This window comes from Manis pentadactyla, chromosome 1 (assembly GCF_030020395.1).
Source record: "Manis pentadactyla isolate mManPen7 chromosome 1, mManPen7.hap1, whole genome shotgun sequence".
Classification (NCBI taxonomy): Eukaryota; Metazoa; Chordata; class Mammalia; order Pholidota; family Manidae; genus Manis; species Manis pentadactyla.
The window spans coordinates 158124697-158138565 of NC_080019.1; the positions used below are offsets into that span (position 1 = coordinate 158124697).

General features: G+C 35.0%; 2 protein-coding genes across 35 annotated transcripts in view; one reads left to right on the forward strand and one right to left on the reverse strand.

Annotated features, from left to right (window-relative positions):
- The window catches only part of TFG (trafficking from ER to golgi regulator), a 29927-nt gene extending 20684 nt beyond the window's left edge, over positions 1-9243 (forward strand). For 2 of the 6 annotated variants that reach the window (XM_036916506.2, XM_036916508.2), the window contains exons 7-8: positions 4937-5017; positions 8453-9243. In XM_036916506.2, coding sequence (XP_036772401.1) covers positions 4937-5017; positions 8453-8817 — 446 coding nt within the window. In that variant the 3' untranslated portion in view covers positions 8818-9243. Of the gene's footprint in view, positions 1-4936; positions 5018-6848; positions 8421-8449 lie in introns of those variants that run through there. The other 4 variants (XM_036916504.2, XM_036916507.2, XM_057502238.1 and 1 more) reach the window with 3 other exon arrangements.
- A 322-nt stretch (positions 9244-9565) lies between these two features.
- Positions 9566-13869, reverse strand: part of ABI3BP (ABI family member 3 binding protein) — a 253192-nt gene continuing 248888 nt past the window's right edge. For all 29 annotated transcript variants that reach the window (XM_057502161.1, XM_036916479.2, XM_036916473.2 and 26 more), the window contains 3 exons: positions 13397-13558; positions 12006-12128; positions 9566-10701 (listed from right to left, as the gene is read on the reverse strand). In XM_057502161.1, coding sequence (XP_057358144.1) covers positions 10586-10701; positions 12006-12128; positions 13397-13558 — 401 coding nt within the window. In that variant the 3' untranslated portion in view covers positions 9566-10585. The remainder of the gene's footprint in view (positions 10702-12005; positions 12129-13396; positions 13559-13869) is intronic.

A 13869-nucleotide genomic window follows, 5' to 3' on the forward strand; every position in this document is an offset into this window, starting at 1 on the left:
AAAGGACATAGAATGAAAATTCACATTTCTCACCCCCACCAACTAAGTTTCCTTTCCAGGGGCATCAGATTAACACCATTTAATACGCATTGAATTCCTTTAGTGGGGTGGCATTAATTATATGCCTTGCTAAAACTGTTAACCTTTAAAAATTTACATTAAAATATACAATATAAAAAATGATACAGTTACTAACATGTGATACCAGTCAATAGATTAGCATTCTGGAGCTAAATGTCTTGATCAGTGCTGTCCAAAAGAAAATACAGTGGAAGCCACATGTAATTTAAAATTTTCTATTAGCCGCATTGAAAAAGGTTTTTAAAATGGTAAAATTAATTTTAATTATACAGTTTATTTAATCCAGTATATCCAGTGTATCAAGATGTAATGATTATTAAAAATTAATGTTTTACATTCTATTTTTCACACTGCACATTGAAGATTCTCAATATGAATTATAGGCTACTTTAATGAATACTTCTTGACATATGATGTGTATGAGTCCCTGATATCACCAGTTAAATCAACTGCTGGGTATAATTTGAGCAGACTGATCAACATAAAAACCAATTACTAACAATTCATTAACAGCAATCTCTTAGAATATGAAATAACTCTAAGTAATTCTGAGTTGTTACTTAAATTCTGTAATAGGGACCTTGGAATTGTACATTTTTTTCCCCAAGAATTTTATTCTTAATATGTTGTTCAGTGAAAAGGATCAACAAAATGTTAAGCATCATGAAAAGAAATAAAATGGGCAATATTATCCTTTTTGAGATAAGCAGGTACCTTTTTTACTGGAAAACTGTACAGTTGATAGTTGCAAAAAACCTAAGTAAGTGGTAAGGATATAGAGAAAAGCACTGCAGATCATCAGGGACTGGGAGGTAGTACTGTTCTAAAAACCAGGAATGTGGGAAGAATATCATTAAAATCTATAAAATTATATGCCAATATAATGATAAGCTGAGTAGACTTAAAATAACTTTTATTATGTAAATTTTGGGGCATAACAAAAGTAGAGATAGAATAATCAACTCTTCATGTATCTGTCTTATAGCTTCAATACATAACAATATTTTGACATTCTTTTTACATCTATCTCACATACCCATCCTGGCCTTTTTTTATTTGCTGGAGTATTTTAAGTCAAATTCTACACGTTATTTCACTTAACTATTTCAATATGCATGTATAAATGATAACCTTTTCTCTTTAACATAACCACCATGCCATTATTACATCTAATGGAAAATGTAAACACATGCTGATCCATAACTGAATTTCTCTAATGGTCTCATAATTACCTCATTACATTTGGTAGCTTGTTCAAATCAGGAATCTAATAAGATTCACCTTTCACATTTGATTATGTGTCTTAAGTCTTTCGTTTTATTCCGTAGCTGTCACCCCTGCAGGTTTCTAAAGTCAAGACTATATGTATTACTTATTGCTATGTAGCAGTTTATCTCAAAACACAGATGCTTACAGCAGTGGACATTTGTTATCTCAAACCGTTTCAGTTAGGGATTTGGGAGCTGCTGAGCTGGGTGGTTTTGGCGCAGAGTTTCATGAGGTTGCAGTCACCTGAAGCTAACCCCGGCTGGAGGATCCACTTGTAAGATGACTCCCTCAGCTGGTTGTTGGCAGGCTTCAGTTCCTCACTACATGGAACTTGAATAGGCTTCTTGGGTGACCTCATGATTTGGCAGCTTCCACCAGAGCAAATGTTCAAGAGGGAGTAAGGTAGAAGATGGCTCTCTTTTATGACCTGTCCTCAGAAACGTCATTGTCATTTCTATAATATTGTATTGGTATACAGGTCAGCCCTATTCAGTTTGAGAAGGGACTGCACAAGGAGTGAATACTCATGTGTTTATTGCTTATTCTTCGCTCATTTTTATATTGTGAAGTGACTCTAATTTCTAAGAATGTAAGGACCCCAACCCATCGTCATATGTTGTACATGGTCTAGGAATCATTGAAGGCCATCATGGAGGTGGGCTACTACTCTGTAATGAAGTAAAGTCTCAGAAGTCTCACCAGTACTCTGCTTCATCCTAGTCTCTTTCTCCCTTTGGTGGTATTTTCTCTTACTTTAAATTCTACCATTGATTCTTTCTGATAATAAAATACAGAAAACATAGCATATATTATATATCTTTTTAAATCAAAACATTTTACTCTGTGTTTGCACCTTGCTTTTTCACTTAGTAATGCCCTGTAGCTCTCTCCTTACAAGTATGTGAAGTTATTCCTCCTTTTTTAAAACCAAACACAGGCTACTTAATTACATTTCAGAGTACTGTAACAGTCCCTTTTTTGACTTGAATGAAGTGTGTTTAAAATAAGTTAAAGGAATACTTTGTAGATATAGTAGTAAACTTCTAATCCCAGGGTTGGCATTTTCATAATGGGTTTGTAGCAAATTAAGAAAAAAGAATAATGTGTGTGATGGCTTTAAGAGTAGTTTACCTTGTCAGTTTTTATTGAGGAAAATAAATGTTTTTTAGAATGGGGGTTCCTTAGAATCGTTAATGGCAACAGTCTCCTATATGGAGCCTTAATCTCAGCCTTTTTGATGATACATGAGTTAATATTTATATTACATGAAATGTATACAAAACTCCTTTTAAACTAAAGCTCTAGTGTAATGTTTGGGTGTCAGTGATGATTCTTGTTAGATGTGATATACTTATCCCAGGTAAGTTGCTTAATGTTTCTGTATCTGAAATAGATATTTCTAATGTGCCTTGTTCATTTTTGTGTTGTATAGTTAATTGCTCTAATTTCTAAGAATTAGAACCCATTGTCATATTTTGTACACATTTCTCCCCCTTGATTATATTTTTGTACCAGGTTCTGGTCACTTCTGTTCTAAAATTTAGTTATGAAATACAACCCAGGATTAAGGTGGTATCTTTTAAGGTAGTTAGCTTCTTTACCATCTTTTGTGCTATCTATAAGTCTTAAGTCATTAAGAGAGCATTTTTAAGGAGTTTTTTAAGTTTTTTGTCGTATTTAGGAAGAGGATTAATAGCTTAAAAATAGGCAGCTTTTATTTCTTTATTTTTTTATTTTACCATTGTAAGTCTGTCCTCTTTTTTTTTTTTTTTTTGTGAGGGCATCTCTCATATTTATTGATCAAATGGTTGTTAACGACAATAAAATTCTGTATAGGGGAGTCAATGCTCAATGCACAATCATTAATCCATCCCAAGCCTAATTTTCATCAGTCTCCAATCTTCTGAGGCATAACAAACAAGTTCTTACATGGAGAACAAATTCTTACATAATGAATAAGTTACATAGTGAACAGTACAAGGGCAGTCATCACAGAAACTTTCGGTTTTGCTCATGCATTATGAACTATAAACAGTTCCAATATGAATACTCATTTGGTTTTTATACTTGATTTATATGTGGATACCACATTTCTCTCATTATTATTATTTTTAATAAAATGCTGAAGTGGTAGGTAGATACAAGATAAAGGTAGAAAACAAAGTTTAGTGTTGTAAGAGAGCAAATGTAGATGATCAGGTGTGTGCCTGTAGACTATGTGTTAATCCAAGCTAGACAAGGGCAATAAAACATCCACGTATGCAGAAGATTTCTCTCAGAACGGGGGGGTGAGGTTCTAAGCCTCACCTCAATTGATCCCCAATTTCTCACCTGATGACCTCCCTGCGACTGTGCCTGTCTTAGGTTGTTCCTCCCTTGAGGAATCTTACCCGTCTCTGGCTGGCAGCTTTTATTTCTATCATAAAATATGTAACTAGTTGCTAGGAGATGAGTAGCTTATAAATACAGGCATATCTGATTTCATACTGTAGGTAGGGCTGAGCAGCCAGTAGATGGCTGTACAGTAATGGGCTCTATCCCTTGATTTCAGTGTGCGAGTGCTAACTCATTTTGAATAGTACTGCTGGATAAATGAATTGACTTTTCAGTTGTCTCCTTCTGCTAAACATATGCAATTTACTCATAGTCTTTTGATTAACAGCAGGTAGTTTGAATATTTTTGAAAGAATTAGCCAACATACAATTATTTTAAAGATTTAAATGCTAGCTAAGTATTTTAAAGATTTAAATACGAACTAGACATTAAAATGCAAGTTTTATTGCTATTCTATGCATTAGGTCTAGCTAAATCCACCATTAGAACAACTAGGAAGTAGTAGAGATGATAAAGACATGAACCAGTAAATCCTTACTTGTTTAGAAATCACAAGTGATAATAGTGTCTAAAAGGTTTCTCCATAGGAACTGGTCTACTGACCCCAAATAGGACTCTGATTTCCAAGTATACATCCCCAGTATTAAACAGGTCTGCTAAAAAAATCACTAAATCATGCAGTGAGGAGCCAGTTAGGCTTTCTCAGATTCCACATGATTAGCTAGGATATTCAGATGATGGGAAAACAAACTTGTCAGATGCCAAAGGTGTCTGAGATCTGAACAAAAATGGCATATAGTTCCCTTTTACCAAAGAGTCCATTTATATGGTAACAAAGGTTTATACCTTTAGATGACAAATCAGTGTTTGTGAAAGATTTAAGAGCTGTTAATGGTATTTGTCCCTTTTCTCAGATTTCTATTTATTGATTTTTGACTCAGTTGATTTTTACTGAACATTAGTGTTAAGTATCTGTTGGCAGTTGGGTTTGAGAACATTTGTTTTTCTTGAATTTATGAAGTAACCATGTTACTTTTTGTCAGTTAGAGTTCTCTGAGTTAATCCACAGCAGAGCAGCCACATTTGTTAATATTCATTCTTCTCTTATTCTGAGATGTTTAAAGGGGAACAAACACATTCTTGTGTCTTGTTACTCAGTGTGTTTGGATGAGGAGAGAATGAAATGTGCCTTAAAAATATTTCTGTCTGCCAAGTTGAGCCTGCCTTTTCCCCTTGCCTTTTCTTTTTTAGGTCCAATGTACCAGCAGTATGTGCAGCAGGCCGGGTATGGCGCCCAGCAGCCGCCCCAGCAGTATGGTGTTCAGTACTCAGGTGAGCAGGTGTTGGGGAGCTGGCTCACAGATTCTGAGCCATTTCTCTGCTCATTAAACATTAATTTTTTCCTCTTAATTTTGTGAATTGTAATACTTTGTCATAGTAGGTATTAAGTATTTATTATTGGGGGAAAATAACTTATTTTTAAATACTCTGCATAAATATTGTAAGTCAACATTTTAGTTTTCTAGTGGGCAAGTAAAACAGTCACAGTAGATGATTATATAATACTTATGGCATAAAAAAGGTTTTTGATACAAAGCTATCTCCTACTTTTGTGATTGACTTATGTCTCAGGTGACTTAGAACTGCAAACCTGCAAGATTTTTTCTCGCATTATATGTAAGAAATAATTTTAGTGTATTTTTGGTACCTTTTAAAATATTAACATTTCCTCAATCCTAGAAAGGTGATCTTATTAGTAAGAACCAAATTTTTAAGCTACTTAGATTTCTTTTTAATCTCCCAAAGCATGTAGGAATACCAGAAACAGGCCAGAAAAATAGAATTCTGTAAAATATAATTCAGGCAACTAAGAACATTAAATATAGTTGTTTTAAATAGGCACCCTGGGTATTTTGTTTTAACATCTGTCTACTCAAGATTATCCCTATTTAAATACGATAAATTTCTAGTGTAGCTTTGAACATAATGATTATAACTCAGGTAATTTTACATTTGTTATCAACTCTTGTATGTTATAGCCAAAGGTTTAAGTATAAAATTTCAACTGTAATTAAAAATAATTTATTACAGTTGAATCTTGCCTAAATTTTATTTTATGGAGTTTTATAACATCAACTAGAGCAGAAGTCAGCAAACTAGCCCACAGGCCAAATCTGGCCTGTTGGCTGTTTTTGTGAATAAAGTTTTATTGAAACACATAATACCCATTCAGTTATGTGCTGTCTGTTGTGGCTTTGGCACTATAAAGACAGAATTAAGTGGTTACAGCAGAGACAGTGTGGCCCACAAAACCTGGGATATTTACTATCTGACCCTTTAATAAAAGTTTGCCCCAACCCCTGAACTAGACCATAAAATTCTATCATTAATTGTAGTTTAATGTGTTTTAACACATACTGCAGCTTTTATTTGGATTGTATTTGTAGAGGGACTTAAACTGTGGCTACTGTTTTTTAATTATATAAAATAGGTGATATGAATTTAAACTTGGATTATGATACTAGGGGGAAGGTTATTTTTAGGATGCAGTCCTTTAACATGAAGAAAAATCGAAGTGTTAGGATTAATATAGTTGGTATAATAGATATTACTGGGAAAGACTTTGTGATCATCTAGTCCAGGGGATTTCAACCCTAACTGTGCCTAGGCCCTATTCCCAGAGATGTTGCTTCGTTTGGTCAGGACTGGGGTATTTTTAAACACTTCGATATTTTAAAGGGATTGATATTTTGAAAGCATTACAGGTCATTCTGAAGTCCAGCCAGGATTGGGAACCATTGATTTTGTCCCACACTCTCATTTAATAAATGAGGCACCTTAGGGTTTAAGAGGCTGTGATGCATTGAGGCACACATAGCCATTCAGTTGGGGAGCTTGGTCAGAACCCAGTGCCCTTGACCTTGCAGTTAATTACTTCCATATACCATTCTGCTTCTCCAGCCCAGAACAGGGTTTGGCAGACTTGTCTGACAGAGAAGGCTAGATAGTAAATACTTTAGGCTTTGTGGACCATATGACCCCTTATCCTATACTACTCATTTATTTTTAAAAAAACCACAAAATTTACATTTCTTGCAATTTCTGGTGTTCTTCACCTAATTTTCGTTCTTCGCCTAATTACTCATTTGTTTTGTGTTTCAAGGGAGAGGATGGTGGTGAGAAGGAGACTATATACTTACTAGAAGCATTGCCGCATTATGATGAAAGACTAGTAGGTTACTTTTGAAGCAGCATCTTTGGCCTTTAGGGGTTATTCTCTCTCTTGAGAAATTACTAAGGATCTGGTTCTTTCCAGACTCAGTTAAAAAGCCAGTTTAGATTTCAGCTGCCAGGTTGAACAGGCAGCTTTCTTTTTGCTTTTCCTTACAGTCTTAAATAGACATTTTCAGAATAAAGCTGAGTCCTTCTGTTTCTCCAAAAACAGAGTAAAAAAATTAAGGAAAAACATCCTGTGACATTAAAGATTTTATCATGAATTGACTTTAGTTAAATAATTCAGATGCTACCATAAGTAAAATGCATTAGGTACTTGATTTACTTATTAAAGCTAAGCTTGTTCTTAATGATTTTAGTGAGGTTTTCACTCTGAGTAAAATTTACTTCTTTTCAAGTTACTGTCTTTGTATTTCTGATCCCATTAGTCCTATTAACTTGAATTTGATTGGGAGATATGGAGATAGTCAACTAAATACTCTGGAGACTGTAAGTGGTGGTGGTAACATTGGAACATTTTTGACACTGTTGGTTTGGCAGTTTCCCTCTGACCTTTTCCAGTTTTATTCATGGACTATGTCGAAAAGGTTTCTTTCATGAGTAAATTTTGAACCCAGGTTCAAGGTGAGTTCAGAATATACTCAAATTCATTCAATCCTTTTTTTTTTTAATGCAGGGTTGTACATATTTTAATAATCTTCTTATGTATCTGGTATTTAATGCTGACAGGATTCCAGTCAATGGAGAGGTTTCATTGCAAGTAGCTGCAGGTGTGTTTCATGGTAGAGATAAAAGTTTTTAGTGAAGCAGACTTTTTCTTTTAAAAAATGTACATCCTAGTAAATAATGAATATAGATGTTGATCTTGTGGGGCAATATGGTATGATTTTTATGTTATGTCGGTACTGCCAAGTCAAAGTTTTGACTTGTAAAGGCAAAAACATCAGGTACCAAATCTAAAAATACCTAAAATATCTTTAGGATTGTGAAAATGGGTATTTAATGTTTATTCTTAAATGGCTTAGTTTTTATACAGTGAATAAACCTCATTAAGGGCAATAAGATGTATTTGTAGCACCATTATTTCATTTAAAAATAATCATTCTCTTACATGTGTTTTTATTTGATAGTGCTGTTAAATAGGCCTCCCCTCAAAACCAGGTTAATGACTAGTTTTTGCATTAATTCCTGCATTGGTTTGAGCATCTCTGTCCTAGAAGTTATGCTAGAATAGGAATATTCTCCTAGGAGTTACGTAGTGTAGAGCAGTTGTAATGAAGAAATATATATATATAGTGGTTTCAACTTAATATTAGAGGATTTAAAAAATTGTTTAGAAAATGCCTCTTTGATACTACTTGGTTTTGAAATATTATATAATGGAATCTACTATTCTAGTTGTTACAATAACACTTAAGAATAAGTTTAAATGTCTCATCATTTTTGGTCCATAACAGTAAGACTAATTCTCGGGAAATCTTTCCCCAAAAGAAAAATAAGATGTATATGTTATTCGTTTTGCCTTCTCAGCAGGTTATAGTCCGCAGACTGGACCCCAACAGCCTCAGCAGTTCCAGGGATATGGCCAGCAACCAGCCTCCCAGGCCCCGGCTCCTGCCTTTGCTGGTCCTGCTCAAGTGCCGCAGCAGTATCAGGCAAGCAGTTACCCTCCACAAACCTACGCCACCCAAACTTCTCAACCGGCTAATTACACTGTGGCCCCTGCCTCACAACCTGGAATGGCAACAAGCCAGCCCGGGGCATACCAAGCACGACCAGGTTTTACTCCACCTCCTGGAAGTACCATGACCCCTCCTCCAAGCGGCCCTAACCCTTACGCACGTAACCGTCCTCCCTTTGGTCAGGGCTATACTCAGCCTGGACCTGGTTATCGATAAAGAGGCTCAGTTATACTGATGAATATAGCTGTTAGCTGTTTGCCTCCCAAAAGACTCCAATACCACACTTTTAATTTGTATTGACATTTAGACATTTAAAAAAAGAACATTTTTTAATGATATAATTGTTGCTGTTAATTGAAAGTATAATTTGCCAGAACATAAAGACCAAAATGGAAGTTTTTTCTTTCCCTGCTTAAAAATGTAGCAGCTTCCTAGTTATTTTGGAACACTACTCATGTGTGTAAAGTGATTAACTTTCTAGCTTGCCTTGTCCAGAGGATATTAAAATGCCAGGTTGAAGTGTTAGCCATCTTACTTGGCTTTTTACTCTTAACACGATGTACTAAAATAGATCCCTTTAAGACAACTAGATGTTATGTATAAAATGTAATATTGATGGGTTAATAAAGATGATTGAATCCATTGGTGTCTTGTAATTTAATTTGGCTAATATGTATTCATGAGAATAAAAAGCAAGAAATCATTATTGATGTTTGGTCTTAAAAAGAAGTACAGATGCTTTAATTTACTGTTTTCAGGAAAACACAGTACTGTTTGATTTTTTTTGTCTTGGCTTTGAAAGATGATGTGCATTAAACAGTCATTGGCTTAAAACAGTGAAATTTAAATTGGATTAGCATTATATATAAATACAACAGATTCAAGGGGGGGGGTTTGATAGATCCTGAATAACTAACTATCAATCATTCTTACAGAGGTTGAACCATTCAGAAATAACTCAGTCTTTTAAAAAAAAAACTATCTTTTTATTGCAGAGTTTATATTTGAAAAATACAAAATGTAGCATTGATAAACTTGAAGCATGTTGACAGTTAAGAACAGGAAAGATCCTTCCAGAATGAGGGCATTAATGCCAGCATTCCTATCTCCCAAATGAAGGAAAATAATACCTTCTTAAATGAGTCTGATTTTCATTACAGACTGAGAATTATGAAAACATCCTCTGATACATTCATTCCTAGAAGGCTTGAAAGAGAGAAGAGTAACTATCCTGTAAAATGGAAAGGATCTCATCATGCATTATTCTTTTTGTGCTCAGACTTCATATTCAGTCTCTGCATACAGCTTGATTAGAATTATATTAAAAACAATATAAAGAAGACAATTGCTTAAAGGGATAGTTTGACAAAGTACATTCAGACCTTGTAACACATTCATGGGTAGACAACAAAATATGTATTTTGAAACAATACATCAGTTCTGTTTTCAGCTGAATGAAATGTACTGATTCAAATAAAATATTTCGCTAAAAACAAGTTTAAATAAATGTGAATGTTAGGGCCTTTACCCACCTCCCAGATATGTATGCTGAAGATAATTTGATCTAATAAGTTAAACCAGGGAGAGATTTATGGAATTAACTCACCAGTAAGAATAATACACAATAAAAGTAAATTTTAAAAAAAGTATATTAGTTTTTTGTTGTTAATTTTGTTATAAAAGTATCTCAAAACATCATTACAACAGTATGATAAATAATATACAAATGATCTCTTAAAATACCATGAATAGGGAGCCAGCTTCCCCAAAAATGTTAACTCTGTTAATGTCAATATCTTGCTTTCTTAAAATGACTTTGTAGAACCTGATAAATATTCTCAGCAATCTTTCTAATAAACATCTAATATTGCTATTAGATTTTAAACTTTTATACATAGTAAACATAACAGCTTTAAATGAACGTGACAAATAGTGTTTCCAATTATTTTTTTGCCATGTTGAAACAGAAGGTAGATCTGAGCTTCTACCATTTTCCAGGAATTGTGGTCCCACATTCATACCACTGGACATAATTGATTTGGGTATGACCACCTATTTCTCCAAATTGTACAGGCTCCTGGCGAACTGCTCTGAAATAGCCTAAGAAGGAAAATAATTTAATTTTAATAGCTGCTATGTTGTATTTTTGCCTTCACTACTCACAGATTGAAGGGTGTCAAGTGAAATCTAGGTGAAGCAGAGTTATTTTAGAAGATGGATAAGCAACAGAGGCCTGGGTGTCTTTCCTGAGGTGCTACTGGCTGGGTCAACCATCGGGGCACCTGAAACTACTTCGACATCTGCCTTAACAAGTTAGCACGTGATAGTATCTGAGAGACAAAGCTGTAAAGGTAAAGGAGTCAGAGGGGTTTGGGTGTTTTAGAGTGTCATGACCACATTCAGTACCTTCTGTGTGACGTGTGAAAGTATACTTTGCACATTGTAGACCAGTGGTGATCTGAACTGACGAGTAAAAGTGCCGTTTTACTACAAACAATGTTAGGTAACAACAGAAGGGTAGTTCAAAGGTTGCCAGATTTCTAAGAAGTAAACTTAGGTGAAATCTTCAAGGATCCTACATTAAATGATTAAAAGTCTCACTACAGATATAAAACGTTAAAATACTATTTATGTTATGTTTTATATCTAATTCCTATGACCCAGCAGTTTATCTTCCTCTGTCAGGTCAGATATTAAATCATCTCTTACTGTCAGTTTTTTTTAAGCACCAGTGAAGAAAAAACATTGGTGAAAACAGTTTTAAATATTTGATGAACCTTTTAGTGATAATGTGGATATTTTAACACCCTCTCGCCCTGCCTGGATTAGGATTAATTTTCAGTCTTTTCAATCCTTATTAATAAGCACCTTGGTGTAAATGTGTCTTCAGCAAGTAGTAACTCATTTCTCAGCAGAATAATTCTGTTCCTATATAAATCTATTTATATAGTCATTTATAAGGCAAACAAACGGTGCTCTTTTTCCATTTATGGCAGTAATAAGGATTTCTTGAAAATTTTAACAACTGCCTTTGCTCAGAGTGAAAAAAAAAGCAGGTAATTACATGAGTGATTTAAATTTGGGAAACACTGCTCTTTTATCGCTGTCATTGCAAGTTCAGGTTTTCTTAAAGTAGAATGCATTAATATATGTCTATGTAATTTCTCTTGGCTCTAAGAAATGGAGTCTTAAGAAGGACTGGGAGGAAAGTTGAGAAACTTCTATTAAAAGTCTTCATATTAAGGTCTTAATATGAATGTCTTTTTTTTTTTCTAGCCAGATTAGAACAGTAGTACTACAGAATTCTTTTTTAAAGTGATTGCTTTCCTCAACTTGAATTCTTCTTTTTGGGCTAATTTGTAACTTAAATTCCTCTTGCTTATGAGGAAGCTCAGAAAACATACCTTCTTTGGTGGGTAACTGGTCAGAAGTAAGTTGCTGTCCTGTGCGCCCATCTAAAAATGAGTCCACAAACTGGCAGTGATCTTCCCCATGGCCTCTCTGATCGCCTATGTTATAAAATTTTCCTGAAGTACCAGAAATGAAAAGGATCATAAGGTGTTAACTTTCTTTGGAGGACAATTCTGAAACAATGAAATTATTTCAAATAGCTAGTCACCCCTGTTGTACTTTTATTTTTATTTTGCTCTATCCTCCTAGTTCAAGCAACCAGTGTCTCGACTGTGAACTATGGACCAGTCTCCCAACTAGCATCCCTTTCACTTTTGCCTCTCTCTCTCTGTCCTCCCATCCTCCCAGAGATTGGTCATCTTTTAGAAAAGCAACTCAGATAATGTTCCTCCCCTCCATAAATCTCTCTAGTAGTCTCCTGTTACACGCAGAATAAAACCCAAAGTCCTTACTTGATTTCAAAACTCCACATAATTTCATGCCTGCCTGCCTCATCTTGCCCCTACTGAGTGAGCTTCAGCCATGCTAGTGGAACTGGCTGGATTTGTTCTGTCACAGGCTTTTGCATTGCTTTTCCCTCTTCTTGTGCTTTCTCCATAGATCTTTGCTTCATTGTTTCCTCCTCACAGTTTCCTTAGCCTAAGTGTTCGCTCTTCAGATATGCTTTCCCTAACCATTATATCTGAAGGAGCTTCCATTCCATCATTGCCTCTCACACTTTCAAGTTTTCAAAGCACTGTATGAAATTTTTATTTACAAATTTGTTTGTCTTGCCCTACTAGACTGTAAGCTGTAAGAAAAGAATGTATCTTGTTCGTTGCTTTGTCCCCACCACCTAGAACAATATGAATAAAGCAGATATTTACTGAATGATTGAACAAATGTTTCCCTTCCTATGTTGGGGCCAGCCTTATTTGTTTAAAATTTTTACTGTATGAATGTAGAAGAGAGAATGATAACACACTGAGTCCAGAGCAAGGGGTTATAGCCTTCTCAGCAGGTGTTTTAATCTTGATCCTGTCTCTGGCAAACTTACAATCTTAGATATGTCATATCCCTTCCATGATAGACCCATTTTATTATCAGTAGGCTTTCTTTCTATTCTTGCTTGGCTCTAACAAAAATGAGCTGGAATGTGGATAGTGCCTTTACATTCAAGTTGGCCATGATAGAACTGTTGCAAATTATATTTTCATTATTTAGCTTCTAATAGCATGTTTCAAATCCTAGGCTGAGAATTCCAGTAACATCCTGCTGAAAAGACAAACTTGTGTTTTGCATTCACACCTTAGTGTCTTTAATTGTCCGTAGAAAAGGCCAACTTACAGAAGGCTACAAAGCATTCCCTGAAGGATCAGACTGAAGAGCTGGTAGCCCTGCTTACCTGTGAGGGAGTCACTCAGATAAATCTTGTATCTGAGAGAGTTGCATAGTTGCACCCCTACAAACTTTTTATACCACGTCCTTTTGACATACTGTTTGCCCTTACATTCCGAGTAAGAGTCTGAATTAAAGGGTCTTTCAGTCCATATGGCATCTCTTCCTGCTACATAAGGAAAACAGTTTGAGTTAAGTATCTGACTTAACTGAAGACCTCTCCTGAAAGCTTTTAAAAAAGCACTTTGCAAGGCTCATTGTTAACTTGCTGTTAACCTCGTTTTCTCCAGTGCTAAATATTGGAGCCAAAAGTATTACAAGAGTCTAAATATGTAAATCCTCAGTTAAGTTCCTGGTTCCTGTCAATAATGAGATAAATCTTAGATCAGTGTGTTTAACTGTTGAATAGCCTCTGCAGCACTAGGTGTAGACAGTATTCCTTTAGGTTTCTTTTTTGCAGCATATTATACAATTTTAACA